Source organism: Eleutherodactylus coqui, chromosome 13 (assembly GCF_035609145.1).
Source record: "Eleutherodactylus coqui strain aEleCoq1 chromosome 13, aEleCoq1.hap1, whole genome shotgun sequence".
Lineage (NCBI taxonomy): Eukaryota > Metazoa > Chordata > Amphibia > Anura > Eleutherodactylidae > Eleutherodactylus > Eleutherodactylus coqui.
In genome coordinates, this window is record NC_089849.1 from 33,907,027 (window position 1) to 33,926,174 (window position 19,148).

General features: G+C 43.9%; 1 protein-coding gene across 1 annotated transcript in view; it reads left to right on the top strand.

The window, feature by feature from the left end:
• Positions 1 to 14,504, top strand: part of P3H4 (prolyl 3-hydroxylase family member 4 (inactive)) — a 27,089-nt gene extending 12,585 nt beyond the window's left edge. The window contains exons 2-7 of the mRNA XM_066586054.1: positions 4,327 to 4,476; positions 4,783 to 4,954; positions 8,078 to 8,206; positions 8,314 to 8,459; positions 11,606 to 11,692; positions 13,774 to 14,504. Coding sequence (XP_066442151.1) covers positions 4,327 to 4,476; positions 4,783 to 4,954; positions 8,078 to 8,206; positions 8,314 to 8,459; positions 11,606 to 11,692; positions 13,774 to 13,911 — 822 coding nt within the window. The 3' untranslated portion in view covers positions 13,912 to 14,504. The remainder of the gene's footprint in view (positions 1 to 4,326; positions 4,477 to 4,782; positions 4,955 to 8,077; positions 8,207 to 8,313; positions 8,460 to 11,605; positions 11,693 to 13,773) is intronic.
• The last annotated feature ends 4,644 nt before the right edge of the window (positions 14,505 to 19,148 follow it).

Below are 19,148 nucleotides of genomic sequence, written 5' to 3' on the forward strand. Positions count from 1 at the left end.
CAAATATTGACTGCTTTTTGGATGCAGAAATGCTGGGGAATTTGCTCCATCTTTTTTCTAACACTTTGCAAAGGAGAGCGCGGACATCAGAACTGTAATATACATATGCTATGAGATAGATAGATGTGAGATAGATAGATAGATAGATAGATAGATAGATAGATAGATAGATAGATAGATAGATACGAGATAGATAGATACTAGATAGATAGATAGATAGATATGAGATAGATAGATAGATATGAGATAGATAGATAGATAGATAGATAGATAGATAGATAGATATGAGATAGATAGATAGATATGAGATAGATAGATAGATATGAGATAGATAGATAGATAGATATGAGATAGATAGATAGATATGAGATAGATAGATATGAGATAGATAGATAGATAGATAGATATGAGATAGATAGATAGATATGAGATAGATAGATAGATATGAGATAGATAGATCGATATGAGATAGATAGATAGATAGATATGAGATAGATGGATAGATATGAGATAGATGGATGGATATGAGATAGATAGATAGATGTGAGATAGATAGATGGATATGAGATAGATAGATAGATGTGAGATAGATAGATAGATAGATAGATATGAGATAGATAGATAGATAGATAGATATGAGATAGATGGATAGATATGAGATAGATGGATGGATATGAGATAGATGGATGGATATGAGATAGATAGATGGATATGAGATAGATAGATGGATATGAGATAGATAGATAGATGTGAGATAGATAGATAGATGTGAGATAGATAGATAGATGTGAGATAGATAGATAGATAGATAGATAGATAGATAAGAGATAGATATGATATAGATAGATAGATAGATATGAGATAGATAGATAGATAGATAGATAGGAGATAGATATGATATAGATAGATAGATAGATAGATATGAGATAGATAGACAGAAAACAGTGGGAGCCGCGATGCGATATCACGCAGCCAGATAGAACATGTGGCGATTTGCTTCCCACATAGGATCGTGCTGCTACACAGGAAAATAAAAAAATCGCTGATGTGTATGACTATATTCAAAAGAATGGGGTTCATATTTGTGCGTCTCACAACACACAAATGTCGCGCGATTTTAACGCCCCCTGTGAAGCCGGCCTTTATTCAGCGGATTCCGGTAGCTCCATACTCTATTTCAGAAATGAATGCCAGGTCCAACCTGACATAAATTTCTGGTGTCATTTATACCAATTTCTGACATACATTATACATAAGTCTGCTGCCCCCCTACCCGCATTCACATACATTTACGACATTGGCGTAAAAGCTTTTGTAAATGTGGCCCATTGTAATGTAAAAGGGCACATGGTACAGCATTATTTTAAAGAGACAACTACATCTTTTAGACACAGTGGAACTACAAATACCAGCATGCTTTAGTGGTCTTTTACTGTTATTACTTTATCTTCACCAACTGCAGTTCCTCCGTCTGGCTGAAGGTGAGTGGAGCCGACATGTCAGCCTGATCTTGGAGGCAAGCGCTAATCTTTGCCAACAACACATCTGATTTTGTGCTTCCTCCGCGGTCAGGGACTGCCACGTCTCCAGACGTGCCCCGAATCTGTCTCAAGTCTTCACACTTCATATCCTACCAGCAGTGCGATTCCCAGATGTTCTGAACTGCAAGACTTCACTTAGAAATCCATCTGGACTGAACATTAATAATTAAAGTGACCTTACATAGACTCTGTCACCATCTTTTACACCCCTCCGAGAGCACCATAAGGTAGTGACAGTCACACTGCTTACAGGGATATGTCTGCTGTGTGGATCTGTGCAGTAGTTTTTGAGAAGCTTGCCTTTTATCAGTAGCAGCACAAGCATAGAGGACTACTTAAAGTAGTCCTGCAGATTTATGAGCTGCAGGCTAGCCACACCCATCCTGCCCTCCAGCCAGGGATTGATTGCTTGCTTATTACTGTGCATAGAGATAGAGCTGCCAATCATTGGCTGGAGGGTGGGGAGGGTGTGGCCAGCCTGCAGCTCATGAATATGCAGGACTACTTCTGTGTCTGTCCTCTACTAATAAAATGCAAGTTTCTCCAAAACTACTGCACAGATCTGCACAGCAGACATATCACTGTAATCAGTGTGACAGGCACTATCTTATGGAGCTCTCAGTAAGGGGTGCAAAAGCATGGTGAGATTCCCTTTAACCTGAAATATGCACTCTATTGTCCTCTGCTATCAGCTATCTCGGGTTGGAGATAATATTCTCCAATAGTATTAAGGAAAGGACATCCAAAAAAAATGCCTCACCCTTCCACTCCCTCTAATCAACGGCTGCTCCTGCAGGGTGGGCAGCACTTTCCCCCCTGTGAGATCAGGAAGTGACTCGCGAAGGATACTCAAATGTCACTTTATTGCAAGTGTTAGAAAAAGGAGAATATCAATGTGGACTTTTTTTTAACTCAAAGGAGTTCTATGAGGAATAACATTCTTTTCCACACACAGCGCCACTTCTGCCCATAGGCCGTGTCTGGTATTACAGATGATCTCCATACATTTGAGAGAATCTCCTACCAGAGCATACGGTATTAATGAGAAGTTGGAGCAGCAGCTAAAGTTAAGCAACTATGTTTTATTTACTTGCAGAGATTTCTGTATTCTCCAGTTTTGTTGTTGAGGCCCTTTTCGCCCAACAGGATGTGCAGCCATATTGATCACCTTTAACGGTTTCCTCATGTGCGCCATACATGTGCAGTGCACATCAAGTGTCATTGTATAAAGCAAGCTCAGGATCCAAATCTGCCTCATACACAGTCGATATCAGCCATCTTTGAGAGCCGATGCCTACCTGCAATAGCCGCAATCAGAGATAACACTGATCGCTGCTGCTGACCCTTTAAATGCTACTGTCCATTATGACAGCAGCATTTAAATATCCTGATCGGGACTGAGCTGTCCTGAAGAGCTCCCCGCAATGAGCTCACCGGGTGTTATGGAAGTCGGCAGCCTTCTGAAGGCCCCAAGGCTGCCATGAATGATTGCCTATTAAGGCATGGCTGGGTTCTACAGTTGTACCGGGACCCATAAGCCACAAGCCACCTCCACCACTACTGTCGAGCGCTCTCATGGGCACGCATCATTGCACACCTAAATTTCCTCCAGTAGGTCATGTGGTTGTCCCATCGCTGGTAGACCCCCATTTCCCGTCATGTCTAGAGGCCTCTCGGTACCCTTTACGCTTGGTTGAAATTTCTTCCTATCTCAGTGCAGAAGAGCCGACCCTTTGCCCAGAAGGCTCTGGGTTGGGCATATAGGAGTAACATAAAGTGGGGCCCTGTGCAACTTAAATTGGGCCCTGTGCAGCAAAGAAAGTATTCCCCCTCCCCCCACACTTGATATTTCAAGACACTTTGTCCCATCACTTAACTTTCCCATAGTGGACAAATACTCCTCCCTTAAAGGGGTTGTACAGGAAATAAAAATGGCCGCCGTCCATGCAGCCTGTAAGAAACACATCCTAGAATGTAACTAGGACAGATTGGATACAGTGTCAGATCGAAGAGGGATTGAGAGTGGGTCTGAGGCAGAATCTAACACCACACTGTTTATTCTTGTCGGGGCTTACCATTTGGCATTCTGGGATACGTTTTTCACAGGCTGCACGGACAGTAGCCATTTTTTGTAAATTTTTGTATAACCCTTTACAGTGGTTGTCCAGTTGTAAAATTTTGATGTTCTATCCTCTGGATAAGCTATCTATAATAGATCGGCAGGGGTCTGTCACCTGTGATCCCTGTCAATCAGTTGTTCAACAGGTCGATGCACTTATGCAATGAGCTGATTTCTGCAGGAAGCAGAAAGCTCCATTGCCACTGTTGTGGCCTGACCTGGTACTGCAGGTAATATTCCTATTCAATACAATGAGAACTTGGACTACAATACCACTACAGTGGGAACGGAGCTGTCTGCTTCCTGCAAAAAGAGGCTCATTGCATGAGTTCATTGGCCTGACGAACAGCTGATTGGCAGGGGTCCCTAGTGATAGACCCCTGCTAATTTACTATTGATGATCTATCCTGAGGATAAGCCATCAATCGTTTACAACTGGATATCCCCTTTAAGGATCCTACATAATACTGCAATTCAATTTCCATGTAATATACTTCAACCAACATGCACCAATTAACAGGTTATTTTCGTTTTAGGTTTGCGTCCTCCGGGGCCATCTAGGATATTTAGGACCTGGCCAATTGCCCAGTTTGCCAGCCCTTATAACCAGCTCTGTTTAAATGTTACAGTGCTGATAACTTATCTCATTCTCGACATTTCTTCTAGATTAACGAGCTGGAAAAGGCCGTTTCTGCTGCCCACACCTTCTTACAGAAGAATCCCACTCACGAAATGACGCAGAGATACATGAATTACTACAAGACCCTACTAGAGGTTGATGAGTTCCTCATAGATCTGGAGGCTCAACCTTACGAGGTAAGAGGTTTTCCAGACTCAACGAAGATACATATTGTAAGGTCTCCTACGCTAATGGAGTACATGAGTCTATTGACTCTCTCTCAGGAGGAATGATGAATCCGATTACAGTAAGGGCCGGTTAAGCGGATTCTGATCCCTCTCATCCATTCAGTAATATAAACCATATAACTGTCGGGAACCTTACAAACGGTAACCATTAGTAGGCCTTAACATTTACAACTGATTAATTCTCCACTTAGCTAGCAATTAGAGATTGTCCCTTATAATGTACCTATGTCTAATGAATGATTTTGCTCTCCACAGGGAGTTTTTGTCAAAGCTGTAAAGTCCTACAATGCCGGAGACTTCCGGCGCAGTATTGAGGACATGGAACAGGCCTTGCCCATATACTACAAGGCGTACAACAGTTGTCTAACTGGCTGTGAGGGTGTCTATGAGATGAGAGAGTTCAAAGACTTCTACCCAGCTGTTGCCGGTAAGAAAAAGTCAATGTGCTTTTTCAGATTTAAAGGGGTTTTCTAGAAGTTTTCAAAAACTTCCAAGGGCATGGAACAGACTAAAGGGAAAGACTAAACAGTACTCACCCATTAAATGGGCCCCAGTCCATCACAGTTACCCTATTCGCAGCCTCTGTGGTCCGAGAAGCTCCTGCAGCTATTCATCGTTCATGTGACTGCTGTAGCCAATCACTGGCCTCAGTGGTCACATGCTGTTTCTGTGCACATGACAGCTGAAGCCAGTGATTGGTTTCACATAAAGGATGAATGGCACATGCCTGCTGCAGGAGCTTCCAGACCTGGAGCAGCGGGCACTAGGGTGGCTGTGCTGGACCAAGTTGGCATTTAACAGGTGAGTACTGCTTAGTCTTTTTTATTTTAGCATACTCCCTGCCCTTAAGAACTTTTTAAAAACTCCAAGAAAACCCCCTCAAATTCATGGAGCTGTGATAGTTTATTCATTTTCAGGAAATAATGAGTAGCTGTCATGATAGAACGTTATCTCCAAGCCATAGGATATGCACAGGGGATAACTTCATGCGGAGACCTTCAGGATGTATGTTCTTGGGATTGGTGGGAGTCCTAGCCGTTGGACACCCACAGATCAGAAAGCTATCCCCTCTTCTGTAGAGAAAGAATAACCTTCTATCTTGGCACAACTCCCTAAAAGAGGTTTGCTGTCAAGATAACCTCTATCCACAGACCCTATTAGGGCATATGAATGTCAGAGGGGTCAAATCTGCTCCAACCACTACAGTCTCGGGAGAGGGATATTAATGTTTCTCTTTATCGAGAGAACCTCGGAGCGAGTGCAACACTCCTGAGGGATGACCCCAGACACTTGACAAACGTGAGAAGCTGGGGGGGTTAAGTGTTGGCTTGTCACGGCGGCCCTTACTAGGTTCCTTTCCCAGAGGGATGACGCGTAGCCAATGCCAGAGCAGGATTGCAGGCCACCGTTGACACCCCTAGGATAGGGAATGCCAATAAACAGGATGATGGGGGTAGTAGTTGCCACGGGTGACACCACTATTCCCACACACCGGAATGTTACATGGAAAATAAATACAGACACTGATTTATAGTACCTCGGGTCCCTAGGAACGGTTAGGGCCCGGTATGAACTTTACTTAGAATAACTTTGGCAAAACAATTATTACACAGCAATTCAGGTACAAGTCTTCACAGTGCAGGTAAGAAAGGAAAGTCAGGGAGGATACACATGATGAAACTGGTCCTACAGTCTGCGTTATCTGTCAGGTACCACTCCTGGACTGGGAGCACTATAGAGGAGGAAGGGGGAATGGGTCACTCCACGGACACTCTGCTAGTAATTATTTACTATTGGGATTTGCACCCCACACTGGAGACACGTGGGTGTGACTTAGGAGAGTACTTCTACATGGTGATCCTGGCTTTGGACGGCTGCATAGGAAAACATGTGGGTTTTGAATTAGTACCTCTGCACTGGGTCTTGTCAGGAAAAGTGACCACTTACAAAGGCTCTCTCTTAGGCTTGGGCTCACTCCACTCACATCCAAAATGCAGTCGCTACGGGCTATCTCTCCTTCTCCTCCATCTTCAGCACAAGGAAGCTGAAGGTGCTTCCATGTGGCTCTGTGTTAGGTGGTAGACCGGTTGGAACTCTCTGAAGATGGAACTCTTTCCCGCTCTCAATCACTCCCATTTATACCCTCACTCAAACCACATGACATGACAGACTGATACATTTACAGGCAGACTATGATTTTTATTTAAGTTAACCTCTCGAGCGCCGCAGCTGTGCAACACACACACACACTGGAAATGAGAGGACAGCTTTGCACAGTGCATCTACATAAGACAAAGATGTATGACATTTATGGAGGGGACCAGGATGATGTGCTGGGCCACTACACAAGTACCACAAGGGTGTAAGGACTCTTATATAGAGCATGCAATGCTGCATGGGAAAAACATGCAAATGAGTGATGGAATAATCCTCTACAGAGCCACCTACTGAAATAGTATATACTCTATGAGTTAATATCCAACCCAGTCATACTGCAAGGCTAGTTAAGGCTGGCTTCAGACGGGCCTCAAAATCGTGCGATTTTTTTGCGGTGCGACAGCACTACACATCGCATGTATGTGAAGCCCATGCTTTCCAATGTGTTCCTTCACATTAACGATGTTTTCTAGTAAGGTTTTATAGCCCATGTTCCTCTATGGAGCCTTCCTTTCTGTTGCATCGCATGAAAACGCGGCTTTCGTGTCAGTGCGATGCGACTTTTACAGTAGGAAGTCCTACTGTTAAAGCCCTAAAATAAGCCATATCTGCATAAAAAAAATACATCACCTTACAGCTGCTGTCCGCTCCGCGGCATGTCTTCTCTTCAGGTCGCCGTCATTTGACTTCAAGAGTTTGAAAAATCCAGCCTCCAGGAAGCGCTGCCTCAGATTGGTTCTCGAGCACTGCGGCTCAGCCAATGAGAGCCAATGAATGGCTGTGATTGGTTCATGGAGCACTGGCTCTGATTGGCTGAGACGCGGCCCCCCAGAACCAATCACAGGCAGCGCTCTCTGGAGGTGGGGTTTTTGAACCTCCACTCCAGGAAGCGTTGACAGAAGACTTCAAGCAAGTGCCAGCGACCTGTGAGGAGAAGTGCCTCAGAGCAAACAGCGGCTGTTAGGTGATGGTTTTGTTTTTTTATGCAGCTAGGGCTTATTTTTGGGGTAGGACTTATATTTCATATTTCAAGCCCCCCCTGAAAATCCCGGCAAAAGAGCACTACAAAGTTGCGCGACTTTGTAGCAGCACAAAATTGTGATATTGCCGCGAGAAAATGCAGCGATATCGCACAGAACACCGATGCGATATTGCTGCGATTTTCTCACGGCGATATCGCTGTCTCCCATCTAAAAGATGCCTGAAAGGTTGGATATTGACTCTTACGGTAACTACCTTCCAATAGGTGGTGCTTTGGAGTTACCTCCGCCCACTATAAACATACATTATGAATTAATAGGCACAGAACGTTGAACCCAGATACAACATGGCATTTAAAGGTAGACATTCCCTTCGCTCGTGTAGTGTTACTCTCTTATATTCTCCCCTACAGATCATCTTGCTGACGTCCTAGAATGTAAGGTGGAGTGCGAGGCTAACCTGACCCCCAATGTCGGAGGCTATCTTGTTCATAAGTTTGTGGCGACCATGTATCACTACCTGCAGTTTGCGTACTATAAATGTAAGTAAATAGTGTATCTGAACGGATCACAAATTATATAAAACAATATAGTGTCAATGAAAAATATATTAAAAATGAAAAACTTTCTAAAAACCTTCCTGCTTCAGTGAATGACGTAAAGAACGCAGTCCAGTGCGTGTCCAGCTATATGCTCTTCGACCCCACAGACACGGTCATGCAGCAAAATCTGGCGTACTACAAGTTTTACAAGGAGAAGTGGGACCTTGAGGATATGGATTTCAACCCCAGAGAGGTAACATTAACCCCCTTACGACTGGTGTCCCGTTTGGCCTGAATGACGATGTGCAGTATTGAAAGAAATGCATTGAGTGATGCCTGAGGATAAATCTAAGGGCGCATTCAGACAACCGTATATCGGCCGGCTATTCATGCTGCCCGATATACGGTGTCTCTCTCTGCAGGGAGAGGAGGCTGGAAGAGGCGGGAGCAGTGCTCTGAGCTCCAGCTCCCGCCCTGCCTCCTCTCCGCCCCTCTGCACTATTTGCAATGAGAGGAGGCGGGACTAAGTTCTGGGAAATAGCCCCGCCCCATCCCAAATAGTGCAGAGAGGGGGTGGAGAGTTGGTGGAGATGGGGCGGGAGCTCAGAGCACTGCTCCCAGCTCTTCCAGCCTCCTCCCCCTGCAGAGAGAGACGCCGTATATCGGCCGGCGAGAATACGCAGCATATATACGGTCGTCTGAATAAGCCTTGAGGGCGCCACTAAACTTGTGATAAAATCGTGTGATGCGAGAGTGAGTGAAAACGCAGAATTATTAAGCCAATCATTTTCAATGGTTTTATTCCCATTCGCAATGTTTATACTCATGTAATGTGGCATTAAAGAAAAATCGCAGCGTTTTGCTTTTTTTTTTATCTCCCATGGTTCCCTATGGAGCCTCCTTTTTATCGCATTTCAAAGCACGAACTTGCAATTTTCTATTAACTATCACGAGAAAAACATGAGAAAAATGTGTGAGAAAATCACAAGCAGCAGCAATGTTTTTGCATGAAAAAAACATGGCTGACATCTCATGAACAAAGTTGTGATTTTGCCGCGATTTTCTTTCGCTGATATTGCGATCGCCAGTGAGAAGGAGCCCTAAAGCAAAGGAAAAAATAACATGGAACACCAGCATTCCTTATGTTAGCAGTTTTGTGATACTTTATACCTACTCTTAAAAGGGCCGCGATAGAGAAGGGGGCAGCTTAGTTGTTGAAAGCCATGCCCTTGGATGACATCACAGTCAGCGGAAGGCCTATGTCATGTGCCCCAGGAAGGTCCTGACACCAGTGGACCCCTTTAACCTCTTAGTGACCGGCTTATTTTGGGTCTCAATAGCAAATTTTGTTTTACATTGTGTCGCATTCCAAAATTGATATATTTTTTATTTTGCCATCTTTCACAAAGCTTTACGAGGAATTGTTTTTTCACCACTATTTTTAATTCCTTTTTTTGTGAGATGGATAGACGAAAAACAGCAAAACTTTTTTTTTTTTATGTTCACCATGTGGGATAAATAATGTGATTATTTTATAGTTTGGATATTTACAAATACTGCAATACCAGATTATGTGTTTTTGGTTTTTTTTTAATTCCCCCCAAAAAACATGCTGGAAGTAAAAAATGTGGATTTTTTTCTTTAACTTCTTTGACTGCAGCATTTACGGCTGTTCTCACACGGGCATTGGTGAAAATGCTGGGCTTTTAAATGCTGCATTTTACAGCGTTTTCAACAGGGTTTGACAGCGTTTTTAACGAACCCCATCATTGCAATGATAACTGCACGAAAATAGAACATACAGTGTTTGTTTTAGCGCACGTTAGAAACGCTTCGCTAAAACGCTCATCTGAGAAAGCGCAATGAAATGAATGGAGGCTTAGTACAGCTCAGTAAATACGGTAAAAAAAAAACGCTTGTGTGAGAGTGGCCTGAGGCCGGCTTCACGTGGCCTAGAGAATCGTGTGAGATTTGTACGTTGCGAGGCGCACAAATATCACGCAAATATTGCATCTATTTAAAAAAATTGTAACATATCCTATTCTGGCGTGATGCTCTGACCAGAACCACCCATTCAAGTCAATGGATGTACAGTATTTAAAAAATGGAATGCGCTCGCATGGCACGGCTGTGCATTCCATTTTATTCCATGTAACCATTGACTTCAGATGGAAGGGTTACACTCCATTAACCCTTTCAAATCCACTGTCTGATGTCTAAAGACATTCTGATTGAAAGTTGTACAGTTCCGATGTCAGAAGACGTCCAGAAGGGCATTCTTACTGTAGATTAATGGCCGCTCTGTTGTCGGGGGCCTCTCCAGCATGTCACATACTACAGTACTGGCTCTAGCCAGCAGATGGAGCCATAGTATAATGGCAGAAAGAGAAAGCCCCCTAGGAAACCATGAATCCAAAATTGGATTGCAAAGGGTTAATTGTTCAATAGAGATGAGCGAGCGTACTCGGTAAGGACAGATACTTGAGCGAGTATCGTCCTTACCGAGTACCTGCCTGCTCGACCGCAAAGATTCGGGTGCCGGCGGGGGTGAGCGCTGTGTTGCGGGAGTGAGCAGGAGGGAGCGGGGGGAGAGAGAGAGATCTCCCTCCCGTTTACCCCCGCTCTCCCATGCCGCTCCCCGCCGGCACCCGAATCTTTGCGGGTGAGCAGGCAGGTACACGGTAAGGACGATACTCGATGCACGTAAAAACCGTATGACACTCAGATGACACGTGCGTGTTAAAAACACAAAAACCGATGTAAAAACACACATAAACTTACAGTGAAATCGGTCAATGCGGCCCGTTCTTGTTAGTGAATCCATGGCTGTATAAGACTCTGTCCACATGGGATGGAATCTGCACCAAAACTCCGGTGCTATAACTGACATGTTGCAGATTTAACATCCACACCGCATGTCAATGTCCGCCGGGCTTTCTGTGTATTTTCTCCGCAGCTTGTGGACAAGACTTTGAAAATCTCATCCACCTTGCTGCTACTGTAAACGCCGTGGATTCTCCATGCAGAGGGCTCACACAAAAATCCACGGCAAATCCTCCCCGTGTGAACATGGCCTGAAGGTGATTGTTCTCAGTAAGGGAAACAAAGTAATTCTATAGATATGATACCTTTTAATAGCAAAAATACATGATGTTATAGCAAGCTTTCCAACCTCTCAGGGTCCTTCCAAAAGCTTGCTGTGACATCATGTATTTTTGTTAGCCATTAAAAGCTATCATATCTACAAGATTACTTGGTTTCTCCTACTGAGAACAAATCACACTTTGATCTACTGGCTAACACCGTACCAAACTTTTTTCCATAGCCTAAGGGAATTGTATGTACACCCATTTGACCTTCTTTCCTCCCGTGGGGGGATAATTTTTTCTTTCTGCACAGGAAGCTCTGAGGTATCATAACCAGACAACTCGGCACAAGGAATTGTTGCAATTTGCCCAAGATTTCCTCCACCGAGATGATGATGAGGTAAAAGTAATTAGATCTTGAAGTGACGCTACAAGCTTTCCCTTACCAAGGGCTCTTTTACCCAGGAAGGCCTGTTGGGTGCAGATGCTCGACTGGCCGTCCCAACAATGATCGTTCCTTTGCTTTTACACAGGAAAGATGATCACTCAATGAATCGAGGCGGAGATCATTCCAGCCCAAACTGCCTCCATTCACAGTAAACAGGCAGCCGAGTATCTGCTGCCGCCAGGCTACATCTCTGACTGGTGTCCTTTCTTATTTTATGTGGTTCAGGTGATAAAGGGACATATATCTGCGTTTTGTACCCCCATGCACCACCATTCAAGATTGGTGCTTTGGCACAGGCAACTGTATAAGCACAGTGGCAGCTAATAGGAGTTCATGTGGGGCATTCTTTGATTAGAATTGACCTTCATGAACCTCAGCCTTATATCTGTGGGCTACCTTTGCTCTTTGGAGTCCGGTCGCGACCAATCTCATTTATTATATTTTTTTCCCTATTGAGGTTACAGTATATTTGGACCTCCTTGATATTTCTTTCTTTTTTTCTCCTTTGTGAGAACTCTTAAGGGGAGTTTTGTGCCACAAAAAAATCTTATAGACTCTCCTTCTATCCCTGGAGGTCTGTACTTAGCTTGCACAAATCTAAGGACTTGTATTGTTTGGATGGCCTACCCTTGATACCGAGGGCGTACTTGTTACACAACTACAATTAAGTCACCCGACTTCTTAGTGTCTCCTCAATATGCTAAATATTGTTTTTCTTCTTTTTAGTTCCAAACCCCAGTTTAAATTCTTATCCAAAACACTCACCTTGCATACCTGCACGCATAAACAGATGTAATTAGATATGATACGAGGTATTGGTTTGTATTTTGGCCAAAATATTTAAGCCCATGAGCCCGTTTCAAAGGTTCTCGCTGTCTCGAGGGTCCTTACTCCCACAAGACAACTTAACCCAGGAGTCCTGCCTGCAAGGGGGCGATCGTTCCAATTGGGACGGCCCCATGCTGGAACCTAAGGACCTAGCTTGCCCTTGAAGGTAAACAATACAAATAGACAGAACTCACTTCACACCAACACAGCATAGAATGCATGCAAACTGTTCACACCACATGTGAGAAGCAAAAGTGCCCATATCCATCACCAACTTAAATGGTTTTATGGCAGTCTATGTAGTGCTTAATTTCTCCCTGGGCGTTGGAGTGGCACAATCAATGGAGCTCCGTCAATCGTCCCCACTTCACTAGCTCTTACGCCCCACTCTCTGCCAACACTTAATATCTATAACCCGACTCACTCTGCCAGGACGGGCACCTCCCTCCAATATATACCACACCTTGGTCGCCAGGATGAAGGAGATCATTGGCACATTGCGCCAGCCACGGGTTGCCCTTCCCTGGAACAGGGGGTACAGTATTAAAACAAACATTGCTAACAGTAGTTAAAGATACAGTACTCCTGTAGTTGGGTACTCCTGCACTCAACAGTCATCCTGTGTAAAGTTACCCTTACTCCTCTCTCTACATTCAGTATTATTCCGCATCTAATACTGCCACATAGTTCCTATATACCACCATACCCCGATTTTACAAAGCTCAAGCTGAACTGTGTAATGAGCACCAATCAATGTGATTGCACTCGTTTGTCTGGCTTTCACACAGGCCAATTCAGAATATATGAGGGACGAATGCATGTATGACCACCTAAATGAGGGAATGAGAATTTGTTCTTCATACTGTTTCATTGCTGCCGGCCGCACATCCTGCTTACACAGGGAGATTTGGTGCAAACAACAATGATTTTTGGAGCCTCATAAAAGATAAACCAACCAATGAACAAGTGTTTGCTGATGACCAGTAGAATCTTCATATGGCCTGATGATCAGGCAAACAAGTGGTCCTATAAAACGATCTTGCCTGATGACTGGGCCATGTAATAGGCCCTTACTGGGTAGTTTTAGTTGACTCCTGGGGTTCTGGTCCTTTGGAAACAGCGGGTCGCTGGCAATTACCCAGTTGACCACGCTCTAAAACCAGCCTTGATGGTGCATTACTGAAGCTCTCCATATTTCATTGCAGATGGAAATAGGAGCGGTAGAAGACACTGAACTGCCGCTATCTGATGCAGAATTTGAAGGGGAAGGCGATTATGAAGAAGGGATTATTGCCGAGTGGTGGACACAAACCAAATCTAAAGGGGACCTGGCCGACAAATGAGAATGTAGGCGAAAACCAACAGAGGATAATGAGAGGAGCTCGATAAGATACGAAAGACATGGCTGCTCTCTTCCAGAAACCACTCTTGTCCTTGGGTTGTGTCTGGTATTACATTTCAACCCTATACACTTGAATGAAGCTAAACTGCAATGCTACACATCGCCTAAGAAGAAGAGTGGCACTGTGTCTAGAGGAGAGCAGCCATGTCTATCATTTCATAGGCAGTTCATTAACAGACCGCTCCCAACAATTTGGGACTATTGCCAGGCATAGGAGGGTTCCATATCTGTCATCGTTGTACGAGTCAGACTAATCTGAGGACCAAATTATATTTATCAAACCCAGAGGACATTGAAGTTTATGCTGAAATTTTTACATCATGCAAGAAATGGATGGACGCACCCAGTAGTATTGTGTGAGAGTAAAATGTTTTTTAGTTTTTAAAAGGGAGACTAATATGTTAATGGATCAGGAAAAAATAACAGAAACCAACAGGAATGTGGGTGGAATCATATGGATGCTGCCTTCACCCTTGCTTATGCCAGGGGTCTTCCCGGTTAAGGTAAATAAAGATTAATCATTGTATAATGAAACATTCTACGAGCTTCTATTATTCTTTACATCACTTGACATTTTCTGTCCCCATTGAGGCTCACAATCTAAATTCACCGATTAGTATGTGGGGGAGAACCAACACAAATATTGGGAGAACATACAAACTCCATGCAGATGTTGTCCTTGGTCAGATTTGAACCTAACACCAGTGCTGCAAGGCAACAGTGCGAACCACTGAGTGTCCATTCTTGTTCTTCCTCACCCACTTCAATAAATGTATGTGTTATATAAAAAGGGGATTCTTATGAGGAATAAATCCTATATACAGATTTGATCCTAGGGCCACAGTGCTGGGAGACAATGATGCTAACCATAGAGCTAGCATGCTTCGTGCTCCTTCTCAGGTGGAGGAAGGACAAGGAAGGAGGAGGAGGAGGAGGGAGGAGAAAGGAGGAAGAGAAAGAAGAAGCATGGTGGCTCAGTGATCAGCACTGTTGCCATGCTGTGCTACAGGTCCTACGTTCAAATCTGACCAGGGGCAATATCTACATGGAGTTTGTGTAGGTTTCCTCCCACGCTCCAAAAACATAGTAATAGGTAAATATAATTTGTTAAACCCAATGGGAACAGAATGTATCAACTAATGTAAAGCACTGTGTAATATGTATAGCAGGACTTGAACCCAGCACCTCTTACTCTCAGAGCAGCAACTCTCCCTGCTGAGCCATCCAGGACTTTGGACAAGTTTCCCTGCATACCCTGACCTTGTTTTCAGATCCTACTATCCAGCCCCTGTTCTAGCTCTGCCTGTTCCTAATTAGGACTTCCTATAAAAGCCTGGCCCTGACACTCCTTTCCTTGTGTGATTATTGTGCTCCAAGCCTTGAGGAAGCTTCATTTTTGCCTGCTCCTCTGCAATTCTATTGAGGACATCTGATATTGACCCCTACCTTACCTTCTGACTACGCTACCCGCCTCATCTATCTGTACTGCAAACTGAGACCTCCAATTGCTGATTCCTAGTTCTTCCCTGACTACTCTCCAGACCTGCAGCTGCTATATTTGAGGCTCCAACCTAGTGCCTGACACTGCTACAATGTACTTGCTGCAGCACCTTCTTTCTAGTAGGTTTGGCCAGGGTAAACCGCCTGAGGTTCTGGCTTGATCTGAATCAACCTTTTAGCAAAGCTTGACCCAAAACAGGGTTCGACTAGTTTGGTTCACTCAATACTAATACAAATTGAGTTCTTCTGGTCCCATCCAATTTTTTTGTTTGTTCTTAAGAGATAAGCTGCTGGCAACAGCTTTCTATCCTCACTACACACAAAACATATGCATACCCAGCAGAGCCAAGCATTCATGTGTAGGTGGGGTGAGGAGACATTGCTGTGTATTGGCAGCCTAAGACTGACATATGGAACGCCAGCCTTAATAAATCTGCCCCTCAATTTCCATATTCTCCAGGAGTCCGTGATAACATTGTGCCTCGGGACCAGTTTCTAGTGAACTTATCTCTTGTGAATATTCATGTTGCTGACGTTACCGCAGTGAAGCAAGTTGGCTATTTTTATTTTAAGCAAGTAATAGCCTCAAAGAATAATTCCTGTGGTACAAAACAAGTGATTTCATGTAAGTGTTCTTCATGAATGCATTCACTCCTGGCTGTACGGTATACAGCTCTGAGATACATTATTGTGATGCTGTTTAGCGTTACGATTTGGAAACTAATTCCAGAATTATTTGGATATAGCATATTACATGGGGCACTATATGGTGGTGTTGTATGGGTTGTGTATGCTAGTATTAACTCTGCACTAGGGTTGAGCAAGCCAAAGCAGTAGTATCCTATTTTGGGTCAAACTTTGCTAAAAGTCCAGTTCGGCCAAACCTGCTGAAAGAAGGAGGAGGAGAAGAAGGTGAACGAAGAAGGTAGAGAAGAAGGAAAAGTCCAAGAATCATCTTTTTCTTCATTAACTTGGCATAAAAATATATCAAAAGTAATTAGATACACTCCCAGGTGACCCAGTAGGCCTCCTTCACGCACTGCGACATTGCATGTATGTGAAGCCCATGTTTTCCTATGGGTTGCTTCACATTTGCAAGGTTTTGTAGCCTGCTACATTGCAAGGTGTCAAAAACCTAGTGGGTTTCGCTATATGCACGCTACTTGCAAGGTTTTGTTTCCCTATGGAGCCTTCCTCTGTGTTTAAAGTCTTCTGCCAGTCCTTCCTGGATTGGAGGATCAAAATCCCCGCCTCCAAGAAAGGCTGGCTGTGATTGGTTGATGAGCTCCGTGGTTCAGCCAATCAAAGCCAGTGCTCTTTGAACCAATCACAACCATTCAATGAATGAATGAATGAATGAATGGCTGTGATTGATTCACCAGCGCCCTGGCTCAGCCTATCACTGCAGGTGCTTGATGAACCAATCATAGCCCGCCTTTCCTGGAGGCGGGATTTTGATCCTCCAATCCAGGAAAGGCTCGCAGGAGACTGAAGACAAGTGCAGAGGTGAAGAGGATACTCACATTGGAGAGGACAGTGCCTCTTAGGTGATGTATTTTTTTTTTCTTGCAGCTAGGGCTTATTTTTTTGGGATAGGGTTTATGTTTCAAGCTCCTCCCCCCCCCCCCAAAAAAAAATCCTTGCGTGTGGTGCTACAAAGTCATGCAACTTTGAAGCACCTCTTGCTACTTTGTAGCACCACAAAATCGTGATATCGACGTGAGAAAATGCAGGGATACCGCACGGACCATCGATGCGATATCGCTGCGATTTTCTTGCGGTGATATCTTGTCGCCCGTGTAAAGGAGGCCTAAGTGTTATGCATGGGTTTTAGACAGTGTTATACAACAGCTGATAGACGTATTTCAATGGCCAATATTCTCACATGCGTTTTAGGCACAAAACTCGCATGAAGAAACAACCCACTATTTGCAAAGGGTGCCTTTACATGTGCGATTCTTCTCTTGCAGCGATGCAGCAAGATAGAAAAATTAAAGCATGTTCTTACAAGAGAAATAGGACTTTCAATGAGTGTTCTCCCGCTCAGCACACGGACGAGGCGCTGTGTGATGGGAGTTGCACCCGAGAGAATCTTGGGCAAAACTCACTCTCAGTCGTGTGGGGGTATTGGTGAAGTTCTGGAATGGTTTGAACTGTAATTTTTGCAGAAATTCTGCTGAGCCCCTTCACACCTATGTGACGGCTTTCCGGCGTAACGACGCCTCTGTTCCATTTTTTGAGCAGAAAGACGGAATTAAAGACTTTCGTTTTTTTTCCCCCATTGCTTTCAATTGGTTTTCAAAAAAGCAGATTGCTGTCAGTTTGCTTCTGCTCCATTTTTTTTTTATTACTGAAAGAAATAGCGCCATTCGTTCCGGTAACAGAACTGCTGTCAGTTTGCTTCTGTCTGTTCGTTTGAAAACCCATTGGAAGCAACAGGGAAAAAACGGAAACGTACAAGTCTGTTTTTCTGCTCCGAAAATGGAAGAGAGACGGAATTGTGTTGGAAAGCCCTAGCGCAAGTCTGAACTCCCTTATAGTATCTAAAAGATGAAGTAATTGGCTACTGTGTCCACTAGCTGGCAGTATAGCGCATCTTATAATTCCCCGTATTCTCGGTACAAATGTTTGCTCGGCTTCATAGATTCCGAGATAAAAAATCTGGAAATCTGAAGGCAAACAGAGCTAAACCTGCAGTAATCATCCGCTGCAGTTTAAGGGTGCTTTTAGACGTGCAGATTTTGATACGGAATTCCGGGACAACATATTCTGCAAAGCTATTGCGCAATATGCCGTCCCATGTGAGAAGTCCCTAAGTGTAACTATGAAAAAAAGGTGCAGATTTCCATTGTGCTGCTATGTTAGAGAGTTTCTCTCTTCTCAGAGGAATCCCTCCATAATATGATGACTGCTGGACAAGTCATCATTTTTTCTGCCCCCCCCCCCCCAACCCCCTTATCCCCAAGAACACACATACCTCCATAATAAAATAGAGGGACCCAAATATTTCCAAAGGTGCAGTATTATGATACCATACAAAGTTGTATAGTTGTACTGAAGCATAATAATGGACATTAACTGCATAAACATGTGTAACAAATCCCGCTTAGCACATTGATGCCCATGTCCCAGAATGCTGCAGGTCACTCCAATAAACACAGATAGTTTCAGAATATGCAATTAGAAAACCCAGGTTGCCATCTTCAGGGTCGAGGGATTATTCTGATTGCCAGAGCGGAGTTGGGAAACAACTTTTTTCCCTTAAAGTTGGCTTCTACCTCATTGTTTGTTTGTTTTTTACCTTCCTCTGGATCAACATTGGGGGGTAATATGCTGAACTGGTTGGTCATATGCCTTTTTTCAGCCTTTGAGGAATATGAAACAATACCTCTGCATCGCCACCTATTGAAAGGCAGCATTCCTTCAAATCAATGTCAGACTTTTTAGGCAAGTCTTAGAACTATGACTTGGAATTGTAAGCCAAAAGCCAGAAAACCATACACAGACAGCTGTTTCGGGGGTTTTGCCCCTCACTAGTGTGCAGTAGGATTCTGGCTTGGCTAGTGACAGACTATATAGACGTGGGTTGGGAGGGGTATCGTCTCTCCTTAAAAGGAGAAACGATACCTCTCCTGACCTTTTTTCAGCCTTACATACTATGTTACTATGTTATTATCA